This window comes from Nothoprocta perdicaria, unplaced genomic scaffold (assembly GCF_003342845.1).
Source record: "Nothoprocta perdicaria isolate Ctin4 unplaced genomic scaffold, notPer1 scaffold_367, whole genome shotgun sequence".
Taxonomy (NCBI): Eukaryota; Metazoa; Chordata; class Aves; order Tinamiformes; family Tinamidae; genus Nothoprocta; species Nothoprocta perdicaria.
This window is the reverse complement of record NW_020455607.1, coordinates 388,583-402,097: the sequence shown is the minus strand read 5'-3', so window position 1 is coordinate 402,097 and position 13,515 is coordinate 388,583. Positions and strand designations below refer to the sequence as shown.

At 58.0% G+C, this 13,515-nt stretch overlaps 1 protein-coding gene across 1 annotated transcript in view; it reads right to left on the bottom strand.

The window, feature by feature from the left end:
• Positions 1-13,258, bottom strand: part of LOC112951727 (netrin-3) — a 40,193-nt gene extending 26,935 nt beyond the window's left edge. The window contains exons 1-2 of the mRNA XM_026044487.1: positions 13,220-13,258; positions 2,087-3,082 (exon numbers count right to left, since the gene is read on the bottom strand). Coding sequence (XP_025900272.1) covers positions 2,087-3,053 — 967 coding nt within the window. The 5' untranslated portion in view covers positions 3,054-3,082; positions 13,220-13,258. The remainder of the gene's footprint in view (positions 1-2,086; positions 3,083-13,219) is intronic.
• Positions 13,259-13,515: the final 257 nt, after the last annotated feature.

The following is a 13,515-nucleotide window of genomic DNA, read 5'->3' as shown; positions in this document are numbered from 1 at the left end:
AAAAAAAAAAAAAAAAAAAAAAAAAAAAAAAAAAAAAAAGCAGAACCAAAGGGGTTCTGGAGGGCTCTACTCCCTGACATGCATGGCCAGGCCTGGAGTCTTCTCTCCTCCTCTAACACCTTGGGCCAGCTGAGCCCCTGGGGCACACCCAGGAAAATGTGGGCTGGATATTTTCAGGACATCCAGAGCACTTATTGCTGGAAGGGATGCATTAGTCAAGGCCCTTTGTAGGAGTCAAGGGAGGGACATGACCGCTGGAGCACCAAGTCAAGAGGCAATGGTCCCAAAGGGGGACGGAGCAGGGGACAGCAGAGGCTGGCTGCATGGAGCAGAGCGGAGGGTAGTCCCAGCCGGGCAGCCCTCTCCCTTTAATTGGTGCTAATTGCTGCGCCTGCCGGGCGGTGCACGGAGCGGCCATTGTGGAGAGGCGGAGGGGAGGGCGCACGGTGGCTAATCCCGCTTTYAGCTGCTGAGCGTGGGAGGTGTGGGATGGAGGAGCTCTTTGAGGGCCCCTCGCGGAGGGCACAAAGCCCCCGAGGGGAAAGGGAGAGAGAAGGRAAGCGACTGCACACGGGCAGCGCCKCTTTCACATGCAGCTCGGCCTGGGCCTTTGTGCGCTGCGAGGCGAGGCGTCCCGAGGGGCCCCCGCCTCCTCCCAGCGGCGCTTTTCTCTCGCGTTCCTCTTTTCAGGCCCATCTGCCATGGGGGTGACCTCGCCGGGCCGTGCGGGCTGCTGTGGGGACGGCCTGCGTGGCCACGCGCCTGGCCCGGCCCGCGCGGGGTGCTCGTGCCGCTACGTGCCGGCTCTGTGGAGGAGCTCTCCCGGAGCGCGATCCCTCTCTGGAATAGTCAGGATGGAGTCACAGCACAGCGGCCTCCGCCGGCTCACAACACAGCACACGCTCCTGCCGCTGCCCCTCCAGTGCCATTAGCCATCTGCCCGTCCCAAACCGTCCTCATCTCCTCTCCCACGGACACCGGAGCAGCAGCAGCCTTTGGCGCTGTTATGTTTTTGATCCTGAGGTTTGCTCCAAAACCCTAATATCTCTCCAAGACAAGGGGGGAAAGTAAACAGGCTGACACATTCCCATGTGGCACACGGTGTTTTAGAGCACCAGTGTACTCCCTTCTTTCGACATAGCTGCTCCTCCTAGAAGAAATCCACTGTAAAATACATATTTAAGCCGACAGCTGGGATCTCAACAAGACATCGATCAGAAATATTAACAAGTCCCCCTGACCTCTGGCAYATCCGCAGAGCCTTTCAGGGCTTGATTAATGGCACGGTTTCCCCATCTCCATCCTCCTGCCACCCTCTGGGACCCAGGCTTTGGTCCGGGAGGAGGCGAGGGGTTGCTTTCCCCTCTCCCAGGAGTTCAGGAGTCCCTGGCATTCCCTCACCTAGCATGGATTAGGATAAAAGGCAAAAGCTTCAACAAAAAATCTCAGAGGAAAAGCCATTTCAAAGTGCAGTGACTGAACAATGTTGTTTGGATACTTTTGAAATATTTCATTTAGATTACAACATGTYTAATTCACAGAAACTTTTTTTTTAGTAACAGATTAAGTCAAAATGGACACGCAAAGCACCGTGCCAGACCAAGTTTGAATGATAAAATGTTGAAGCAGGGTATTTCAAATATTTCCTTAATCTCTTGGCTTTTTCTTAAGCCATACTGCCTTATCCCTGACCTAGACAACATCGCGCTGTGGAACCTCCGTGATTCTTCCCTTGCCCTTGGGGGAGTCAGCTTGCTACCCCAGGGAAACTCCCCTTTGCAAACGCAGCTGATGCCACCCTGGCCTTTGTGGACATGCTGAAAAAATGCCAGTAATTTTTTGAGGGTTTTGGTGCTTTGGCTCGTCACTGAATCACTGCAGCTACAGAGGAGGTATCCCAAAGAAGAGGCAGTGCCAACACCCGAGCCTTCCTCAGCTCACCAGGAATTCCACCAGTGCTTTGAAAAACATCTCAAGAGAAGCACAATTCATGAGTTTGCCGCAGCCTCATCACTCCGTCCCTCTGCATGTCATCTCAGGGCTTACAGCTAGCAGGGAGAAAATGAGAGAGAGACGAATCACTTACCAAGGCACTCRTTGGCCTCCCTGGCATTGGCCCGCTGCCAGGGGCGGTCGTAGTGGAAGGGTTTGCAGCGGTCACACTCGGGGCCCTCCGTGTTGTGCTTGCAGTCGCACACCAGCTTTTGCTCCTTGTCCTTCACACAGCGGGAGGCGTGCCCATTGCACTTGCAGCGCCCGCCAACCTGCAGCTCGCCCACCGCGTAGTAGTAGGGTGATGAGCCAGTGCCTCCATCCTCCTCCTCATTGTCACGACTCCCCAGGTCACGGAAGAGATGGGGACGGCTGAAAATAATGCGGATGTCCGTGGCTGTCACCCAGTCCTGCAGCACGGGGCTGTTGTCAAAGTCCTGGGCGGAGGGCCGCCCATCAAGGGTGCTGAAGGCGATGAGGCCCCCCGTGAGGGGGTAGAGGTCAGTGAGGCCATCGGTGCAGAGGGCCTCCTGCTCGTTCTGCTTGGTGACGGTGGCTTTGTTGGGCTTGCCGTAGATCTTGCGGCACTGGGAGGAGTAGTACTGGTAAGGCACCCACGTCTTGCCGTAATCCATGGACTTGAAGATGGCGGTGGACTCAGGGCGGGGCGAGCAGAACTGGAGACTCACGTAGACCACCTCAAACTTCTTGCCAAGGGACAGGGTGAGGGTGACGTTCTGGGGCGAGTGGTGCAGGGTCTCGGAGCGCCAGCACGTCATGTTGGAGGCGGTGTTGAGGTCGGTGAGGTAGGCTGGCGGGTGGGCTTTGCGGGGATCCGAGGCATTGCAGTGCCGGGTGGGAGGCTTCCCGCACGTGCTGGAGGCCTGCACCTCCTTTCCAAAGGCGGCGTTGACAAACTCAGGGATGCAGCGGCGTGCAGCTCCGTTCTCGTCGTAGCAAGGGTCCGGGAGTGTCTGCTGGGCCACAAACGGGTTCACTGTCTGGGAGAGGCCCAGCATGCAGGCGGTGAGGAGCAGGCGTAGAAGTTGCAGGACCTCCATTCTCCTGGGATGAGGAAACCAGACCCTTCCTGGAGGAAAAGCAAAGAGCAGTGAATACTCGGAGAAGCTCAGCTGGATGGCAGTTCCCGTGCTCACTCCACCTCGGAGGCTAGAATGAAGCCTGGATGTGGAAGCTGGCAGAGTGTGCGGAAGACCATGGATCTTGATTTCCGCACMTCTTCCCACCCTGCTTCCACTGAAACAGCATCCTGGGAAAGGAGAAGGTAGTCACTTTGAGACATCCTAATTACAGCAATCCCTCATCTACACCTCTATACCTGCAGAGGGGAATGAATACCCCACACACTGCCTGCAGCCACCAGGCTTTTATGTGCAGCCCCATACACTCAAGGTAACATCCCCAAGCTGAAGCAGTTCAAGACACACAGCAGAGAAGGAGGAAAAACAACCTGTGGCACTCTGGTGGCTAGCTGAGACCTCCACTTGGCTTTCTGCGACTCCAGAGCTTCAGGTATCTTTCCAGCCCCCAATCCAAGGCCAGTGTGTTCCCATCTCAATCCATGAAGTTGTCTATCAAGACAGACCCTGCAGATCAGCCCCACTGGGAGCTGGGCCAGAGGATTTTGATCCAGGCTTAAGAACAGAACTTTTAAAAAGCAGAGCCAGTGTTCAGTTCTTCTGCACTGTTTGGGTGCCTGGAGAGGGGCTGTGGGGAGTAGCACAGCTTGCTGCCCCATAGGGCAGAAGGACCCAAGAGGCAGAAGAGATCTTGAAGTCATGACAGCCACAGAAAGCCCAGGATTGTCAAACTGCAATCTGAAAAACTTCCTGTCAGCACCCGGAGAAAGAACAGCAGTGAAAACACATTGTGGGGACACTGACAAGCAGCAGATTCCCAGGATTATGGCCAGTGGCTCAGCTGGGGWTCGTTGGGTCAGCACCACCTTTCCCACTATTGCAGCCTCCCAGAGCGACCATCCATCTGGCCACAAGCATACTGCCTTCCCTGAGGGGACTACGAGCCTGCGCCATGTCTCCAAGTCCCACTGCCATGTGTGTCCGTTCTCATTTGCCAGGAGAGGTCTGTCCCAGAGTGATAGTAGAAGTAAAATCATGAGAAAGAAATCTCAGGGCTCAGCCAGGCTGCTCTCCCTGCAAAGCCAGGTCTAGGTAATGCTGTGTTGCTCCCACAGGACACAGCATGTCACCCCTTTATGAGCTGCTGGCGTGCTGTTAGCATCAAGGATGTATGAGGGACCTGAAGTCATTTGACCTCCCTCTGGCTCTGACCAAGCCAGCRCAGTCCCAGGAGAGACATCAAATGGTCATACCTCATCCTCAGCCTTGAAAGCAGCTCTGTGCCAAGGAGCCAGGTTGTATTGAGTGCTGCAAGACACTGGGAGAGGAGCAGACCTTGCCCAAGAAACCAGGCTGGGCAACTAGCACGAGAGCCATTCCAACCCTCTCTTAGCTGGAGGGGCCATGCCAACTGCTGCCCAACCTCACAGAGGGCTTACCTGCAAAGCCAAGACTTTCTGGCCTTTTCTCAAGAGGACCAGCCCCTTGCTGCAGCAAGGGAAGGAGGAAGAGGTCCTCCCCCGCTCCGCACCATCCCTTCTCCCACCAGTAAATCATTGCAGGATGACTTGGGTTTTGCGCTTTGCTCTCAGGAATGAAGCCTTGGCCAACGCTAGAGGCACGACTCAATGTGGCAAATCCTCTGCTACTAATTTATAGCCCCCTGCCCCCAACACTGCTCCTGGCTATCCGGTCGTCTGCTCCTTCTGAAGGAGGCAGGCGGGGAACAGTGAAATGATCTGGGATTTTTTCCTTTTTGAGAAAAAAAAATAAAAAATAAAAAAAAAATAAAAAAAAATAAAAGAAAGAGCCGTCGCTTTGGAAGAAAGCTTGCTCTTTCCTTACTGCCAAACCACTAATGGGGCGGGAAGCTCCTCCTTTTCCAGCCAAGCACAGCCGTGCTGCCAGCTCCTCTGGAAAAGCAGAGCTGATGACTGCGGGCAAGCCAAGGCAGAGGAAGGAAGGGGATCTCATCCCTCCCCTAGATATATCCCCCAGAAGAATTCCCGATCCCACCACATCTCTACCATTTACTTGCTCCCTCAGGCGCTCCCTTGGTGGCCTTCTCCCTAGTAGGTATATCCTGTCCCATCTAGCAGTCCTGAAGGGCTTTTGGGGGAGACCCCTTAGACCCTCAGAACACCAGGAACCCCGTACTCCAGTGCAGTGTAGTGGGCAGACAAGTGTTGCAGAAGCAGAGATGGAAACAGGCCAGTTTTAAACCACTTGCCCAAGACCATGCGCAAAGACTGGAGGGAGAAGACAGGTTCCTGCAGGTCAGGCGCTGTCTTCACCCTCCAAGAAAGAGTGTGGGGACATGCCAGTCACTGTGGTGGAGAGATAGAGACGCTCTGTCAGGCTTGGAGCGAGCACCGTCATGCCAGGGAGTGCCAGCCCTGGCCAGTGGCTGGAGCTGGAGGACATGTGTCTCATGCAACCTCTTCTCAGGCAGACTGTGGTGAATGTCTGCTGAGGTRCTATCACCCCATCTCTGAACGACCCACCAGTAGCTCCTGCACTGGCAGGATCACTGTGTTCACCAGGGCTGGCCTGTTCAGCCCCACTGATGCAACTCCTTCAACCTTATGGTGGCCAGAGAATGAGGACCTCATCAGCCACCCTTTGCTGCATCATATACGAAGGGAGAGCATCTCTCCTGAAGAACGAAACCTTTCCAATAAGGAAAACCAAACCAATGCTCCCTTGCAGGTTCAAATGGCAAGGTTCTTGATGTTTTATGTGGCAAGAGCAGGGCTGCAAGGTCCAGCTTGATCCCACTGAGATCCAAGCGGGATCACACAGCTGGTGAAGAACCATCCATGCCTCCGGGAAAGGGCCAGGGCAGGCACATGACACAGTGCTCCTGGTCGCTCTGGGCTTACAGCTGGGTATCTCTTGTCCACCCCTGTTTGCATGGGGAYCATGGAGGCAGCTGAAGAAACATGCTGGAGAGGTAGTGCTCCCTGCGTGGCCAACTGCTTCTGCACTGAGCCCAAGCTGACCATGCAAACACCCCTTCTTTCTTCTCTCCCAGCAAGTGCTTGACATTAGTCCTTGGCAAATTATCAACGTTCTTCCAAGCCCCCTTTCCAACACGGAGCTATAAAGAGCTGCCCCACTGGCTGGCAGCTGCCTCCCGAGTGGGAAGAGGAGTGCGAGGGGGAGGTGGCCACGTGGCCACGTCCTGGCTGAGCATCCAGGCTGCCGGTGCTGGGGAGGGCGGATGCTGCCAACTTCGGTCTGTCCAGCAAGCTGGGAACTGTCCAGCAAGAGAGCACAGATCAGTGCTGAATCCTAATGGATGGACTGCGCAGACCCAGTGGGAAGGATGGACTGCAGAGACCCAACAGGACAGACAGCACAACCTGGCAGGATGGATCGCACAGCCCCCATGGGACAGACTGCACAAACACAACCAGACTGCACAGATCCTGATGTTCCTGTGACCTTAAACCTGCTCTCCCAACAGGAGAGACCTAATTTCAAGGCCCATTATGTCATGGCAGAGCTAGCAAACCTGCCTTCCTACAGGTCTATGCCCTTTGCTGCACATGTCCCCTTCCCCCTGTCCCTTTGCAGCCGCCACGTGGCAAACTCCTCGAGGACAGAGTCGAGGTCAGAGACCGAGGTCCCCTAGAGCACCCGAGGTCCCAGCTCTGTCGCCCTGACTGGGCTGCTGGCACAGCAGCCTGCAATGGGCTCTGGACCCCTTGGCAGTGCCCTAGGAGACGTGAGGCGCATCAGCGGAYGCTCAGTGCAGCCCCGTGATGCCTCTGGCTGTCCCACTGGCCCCACTGCACACAGCCAGGCAGGAGGGCACCTTGTGTCCAAAGGTGCAGTGTGAAACAACTAGAAATGAAGGGGAGCTCTAAAGATGCAAAAATAAATAAATAAATAAATCACCATCAGCTAGGCTTTGTCAGCAGAAGCTGCAGGAGTAAGCCTGGACTCTGCTGCTAGGCCAGCACCAGCCAGAGCTGGCCACAGCTCCGTTGCCTCCAAGCAGGTCCCTTCTTCCCCAGCCCAGCCACGGCCTGACCTCCTCACACCGAAGAGCAGCGTGGGGAGCGCCCTGGGCCTTCCTCCCCTGTGGCGGCTCTGAGAGGCAGAGCCCGGGCTCCCTCGCTGGCTCCTGGCTCTCCCAGGAGCCCGGCCATGGCGGGGCCTGGCCACGGCCTCCCCACGCCTCCAGCCTCACCTTCAGGGCTCTCGCGCGAGGCCGGCGCTGCGGCGCCCGCCAAGCCGCGTATCGAGCGCTGCGGAGGCATCGCGGGAATGGAAAACATTATCACGGGCCAGACCACACACAGGCACGCACGCTCCGCGCTCCGCTCGCCCCATTATCCCACTGAAAGGGAGCCGGGGCCGGCRCTCTCGGCGGGCCTCACCTCTGCATCGGCAAGGAGGGCAGCTGCAATCTGCTCCCTTTTATGCATATTCAGCATGACCCCCGCGCTCCCGGCAAGCTGCCAGAGGGGCCGCCGGCGGGGATTTCTCTCCCGGCTCCCACCTGCCCCCCTTCCATCTCTCATCCTCGCTGTCCCCAGCTTGAAATGATGAAGGAAGGGGCCAAATGCGGCTGCACGCAGGGCCRAAAGCAGCACAGGACACATGCGGCTCTGATGCAGGGATGAATATGGGCTCCTGGCACATGCAAGGACATCTCCAAGGACCAAAAGTGCCCAAGTGTCTTCTCGGCCCCTCTGTGGGGTCAAGGTCTCCGGTGGCCACCAGCATCCAGCTGTCATTGGTGCCATGGCAGCTGCAAAGGGCTAACAGAGGAGCCCGAGGCTAAGGGAGGAAGCGCTGGCCGCCCTGGCCCCTGCCGTGGTCACGCTCCGCCCCAGGAGCAGCTGCATTTTTGAGGCGGGCGATTTCCTCGCTCCTCCGTTTGGGGAATGCTAATAGGCCGTGCGGTTTGGAAGGAAATTGCTGCACTTTAGCCCGCCGAAGTGCTTTTCGCTTTAAAAATTAGCTCCTAGATGTGCCACCTCCGCGCCACTCCTCCCACTCGGTGCAGGGCTGGAGGGAGCGCAGCCCGCGGTGCTCCCTCGGCCCCGCGCCTTAAGGAGAGCCGTGTTGGAGCCGTGTTTCCAGCCTGGCCTCCTGCAGGATTCTCCCTCCCCACCCCAGGAAGGCACCACCTTGGAGAGCAGTGCTGGCGTCTGGGTGCATATTGCAAACGGGGCAGCCATCTGCACCCCTGATCCTTCCTGCTCCGGTGCTGGGGGAATCTGGAAAGCACCCGCTCCAAAGGCAGCAGGATGGGTGCAGCCAAGGAAAAGCAGAAACATCCCTAAATAGCGGCGCTGGGACCAAGAGACAGCGGGGGTCAGCGGAGCGCGGATCGGGGTGGCTGCCAGGCTGCAGAGAGGGACCTCAGCCGCCGAGCCGAGCGCGCGGCCGCTCTCCCCGCGAGCGCGGCGCGCGCTGATCCGCGCGGCCTGCGTCACGCACTCAAACACGTGYCTGGAGCAGAGGGCAGCGGGCGCCGAGCCCGAGCAGCCGGCGCTGCGGCCACTCCGGCGGGCAGCGGGGACAGCACCCGGCGGCGGTGGGGAGAAGGGGCTCCCCTCCACACAGGGCCTCCGCGCGGGCCCTTCGCTCGCTGCCGGCCTGAGTCAGGGAGAAGGAGATGATTTCCCCCCTTGGGCCTGGGACAGAGCTTGTGCTCCCTCCGCCCTGGCCACGCCAGAGGAAAGTGCTTGGCCTTATTTGGCGTTGGTTTGGACAGGGAATGTGGCTTCCTCCCCCAAGGGCTGCTTCGCACTGTGCCTCGCACACACGAGTTCCCGGAGGGGCGCGTGGGAAGCAGCATGGGACCTAATGGGGAACACAGGGCGCTTCTCCAAAATCACCCCAACAGGAGCTCAAGGACCCAAAGGAGCTGGTCATGAGGTCCAAAGGATGCAGATTTTGGAGGACGGGTTGCACAGGAACTGTGCAAGCCCCAGGAAAGCCCTACAGCCCAGTGAGAGCTCTATCCGAGCAGGAATGCCCTGACAGGGCTGGAAAGGGCCYGGAAGAAGAGAAACGATGGGCACGCATGACGTTTGGAGATGGTACGTGCCTCTCAGCTGCCCGGGCCCCCGTTTGGCCACAGTACCCTGGCCATGAGAGGYGTGCATGGCCCTCTCATGATGGGCCAGTTTGAACGAAGGCAAAGGCACCACTTGACACCTGCACCCCCAAAACCGGGACCCCCTTCAGATGGGGGAGCCAGGACTCCCCTTGGCTCCTGCCTGCGGTCGCTGGTCCCTCGCGCTGAGCCCGATGCCAGCTGGGAAACGTTTCAGTCCCCATCCGACAAGCGGAATGCGTCAAGCCCAAACTCGGCTCTGGACACGGATAAATCATTCCATGTGTCGCCGGGATAAAAACGCAACGGAGAAGTATTTGAAAGGAAAGGAAAGGAAAAACCTCACGCAGCCAAGGCGCGGAGAGCGGCCCCGGCTCGCGCAGCGTGGGCAGGAGGGGCAGGGGGGCAGCAGAGCTAATCGCATTTCCAGACCGCCCTAATGGAGCAACCGGTGCCCACCGGGGACGCGGCTAATGGCTCCTGCGCACCACAGCAGGCTCCATCTCCGTAACGCTAGGGTTTTTTTTTTCCTGATTTTCACTTAAATATCAGGAGCCTGTAAATACACAGATAATTCCATTCGTTTCTGCCTCATGAGGCCCGTTACGCGGCACAGGGCTCCTGGAGGCTGCACGCTGCGCTCTGCAAGGCGCGGGCGCTTGCGAGGCGGGCCGCGTTTCCCAAGCAGGCGCTCCCGGTGATGGATATCGCAATGCACTCTGACAGGCCAGGGGCAGCATTACACAAGCCATACGATACCGCGGCGGTGCCAGGAGACACATACAAATTGCAGTGCGCTGCGGAAAGGATGGGCCAGGTTCTGACCTCAGCCCCTCTGGCACCCGGCAGACGCTGCTCCATTCAGATCAGGCCAAGCAACACGTAAGAGACTCCATTCACATTTACTCTGGCATACCTGTGGTCAGAATCTGGCCTGGCTTGAATTAATTTCCGTCTGATGTTGCAAAGAGGAAGAGACAGAGCCCAGATTTCCTAGGTTATCGAAAACAAGGGAAAGAAATCCACCACGACGCAAGGAGTCCAAGGACTCCTCAAACACGTGCAAGGAGCTGTCAAAGAAGGGATCCTTAAGTGCATTGTTAGTTTTGGTATTTCCTAAGTCAAAGCGTCCACAGGAAGGACAGAGATATGCAGACCACAGTGGCACCCGTGGCTTTTCCATCGGATCCTCCCAAGCCCACCTGGCTCACCAGGAGCCCGGGATGAAGCCAGCCCCTCTYTTATGGGGAGATTTATGCCTGCTCTTATCTGCATACGGTGGGGCCCAATCCTTCTTGCGTGACACTCACTTTGTTGCCTTCCCCATGTTGCAGCCCTGCTCCTAACGCTCCCAAGGCAATGGCAGCTGACGGAGCCATCCGGAGCCACCGCTCTCCAAGCATCCAGCACGGTTGCCTCAACAGAGCCCAGTCTATTAACGTCTACTGCTGCTCGACTTGTTGCTTTACACAAGTTTAATCCCACCCTAGCCGTCCTAAAGCCCCTTGCACATTCCTGCCGCATTGTTCGGCCTCGCCACGTGCTCCCAGGAATATCACTTGGTATGCAGAGCGCTTTATTCCTGCTGATCCCAGCTGAGGCCTGGCACTCTCGTGGCTCCTTCACAGAGGCCTCAGCTCTTCTGCCCCCTTCCACTCCATGCAGGAATAAAGTGGTCTGGTTTCCATAACGTTCCTTGTTGCCTTTTCATAACATGCCGGGCACAGATGTTGAAAATAGTCTGGATGAATATTTAATATGGTATTCAGAGATGACAACATTTGGCCAGCTTTGAAAGATCCCTCACACAGGGTAGAGGACGGCTCATGACAACAGGGCCGGAAACACACACCACTTTGACATCTCATGTTTTTCTCCTTGGCTATTGGTACGATATTTCATGCCCCTGGTGTCACACAGACTGTTATGGCTTGAGTACCTGCCAAGTCTCCGGGATTTGGAAGACGCTGTCACGTACGTTTTTAACATCATGGGCAAAGTGGGATATGGAAAATCTGTYGCGTTTCCATGCGGAGCACAAGTGTCCTGCACCAGCTCAGGGAGGGGCTCATGGGGGTGCAGAATAATCGTTTCCTTATGGAGCAAGGCCTGACTAACAGGGTGGGGGGACAGGAGAAAGCGGTGGCGCCTCAGCAGGGCGGGCTGCTGCCCGGGTGGAGGAAGGCAGCGACAGGGAACCACGCGAGCCCCGGGGCCTGCACCACGAGCCGCCGCGCGCCGGGCCTGCAGGCTCAGCCTCTCTTGCAGCTAGGACCAGGCCTGGCTTAAAGACCTCACGTTGTCATACCCATCTCCACCTCGGGCCCTGGGAAGACCGCAAGGCCCTTGTTGGGCTCCCAAGACGGTTTCCATTCCTGGAGGGCCGCAGGGCTCAGGTCACGGCACACTGAACCACATCGCCAGGCCTGGCCCTGGGGCACCTCTTTTTCCTCCAGACGTCAAACTCATCATGGCCCCTGTCAAACCGGCATTAAAGCTGCTGTCTTCTCAACACAGAGATCCCCCTCGCCCTCCTCTTTCAGTGTGCGCATGGAGGCATCTCCAGCAGGCTGATGGGAGCCCTGGTAACCTACCACACACTCGGCTCTTGGACTGCGGGACCTCCTGTCCCCTTGCCAGCTCGCTCCACCAAGTGGTCTGAAAAGCACAGCAGCTCCCTCTGTTTTATAAATAGAATATTGCAGAAAAAAAACACTTCCCTCTATCCATCAAAATGCCTTGGAGTCAGTGCTCAAGGCACTGCTTCAGTCTCCTCCACATTGCACTGGCCACGGCGAGCTCTGGCCTCTCCTCCTTTCAGGGAGAGCAACACCAATCTGGGCAGGAGGAGAGCAATCTGTGGTCATTTGCAGGGCTGGCACATGCAGGCTAACGTGGGCAGAGGTGAGGATGGGCAGAGGTGAGGATGCTCAGCCCATGCCCCCTGCTCGGACGCACCGGCGGAGCGAGCTCATCCCGGCTGTGTGCGGCGCTCAGCGGAGAGCAGCACGAGTGCTGCAGCACCCGGGCGCACGGCCACGCTGCCCGAGATGCCCTTCCTGCCCACACGGCCTTCCTCACCAGCCCTGCTAGCCCCCGTGGTGAGAAGCAAACCACACAAGATGCTGAGCACTGCACGCCTTCCACACCAATTGTTTCTTAACCCAATGAAGGTGGTTCCATACAGTCTCTCTCCAGCGGGATGGCGAGTCCAGGGAAGAGACAGCGACTGAAGAAAGCACCGAGACAGCAAAGCAACCCAGCTCCCTGCAAGGGAGCCAAAGGGGAGCTCTTTGCAGTGGGACCAAAAACACAGGAGGCACCACCAACAACAGCCTCAGTGCGGGGTCAGTGGCAAARGCAAAGCCACTCCAGCAAGTGGCTCATTGCTTTGCACTTGCAAAGAGCTTCCAAGTCCATAAAAAGCCCGGGCACTTCTCAGCCTGCAACAGGAGCTGCAGGACATGGAAGAGCACGTGCGTGTCCCRTGCCTGGTCAGCCAGAGCTGGCACTGCAGGCAGCAGCCTGGCACAGCTCCTGCCCCTGCTTCCCTCACTGACACCCCAGGCAGGAGCCTGGGACATGCCAGGTGAGGCCACCACAGGGCTCCGAGCTTTTGGAGGCTCCCGTCCCCGCTGACAGCTCTGCAGCGACTCTACGGAGGTTCATAGAGCACCAAGCACCCCACAGAGCGCCCCTGGCCCGGGAGGGCAGGGTTGAGGTGGGTGCACTAAGCAGAACGGGGCCCTGCGGGGCAGCGTGCGCGGGACAAAGCGTGGAGCATCCGCAGCGCTCGGCTCCTCACCAGGCTCCRGCCAGGTCCGTGGGCAGGCGACCCGGCACCCCGGCCCTGCCGCGGGGAGCTCCCGCTTTGGCAGCCGCGAAGCACGGAGAGACGGGATGAAACGGGACATAAAGCAAGGGTGATGAAGGCGCGGAGGAAGGAGGAGGAATAAARGGGAAGCGGGGCGAGAGCGGGAGCTGCGGGCAGCAGAGCAGGGGCTCGGCGGCGGGCGGCAGCGCCCGCAGGGGCTGCGGGGGCTCTTACCAGGCGACGCAGGTAGCAGCGGCTGCGGGGCAGGTCCGGGGCTGCGGGCGGCGAGCGGAGCGCGGCGGCTCCCGCCTCCCTTCGCTGCTCGGAGAAGAAGGAAAAAAAAAAAAAAAAAAGTGATAATAACAATTTGCACACTCCTCTCCAAAAATAAAATAAAATAAAATAAAATAAAAACTGCAGGCGAAAGGAAAATAAGGGTGAGTGCTGCCAAGCGGGAGCGCGTGCCCGCAGCGCTGCCGCCCGCTCCCCGCCGCACTGCCCCGGGCTGCGGCTCCAGCAGCGGCAGGAGG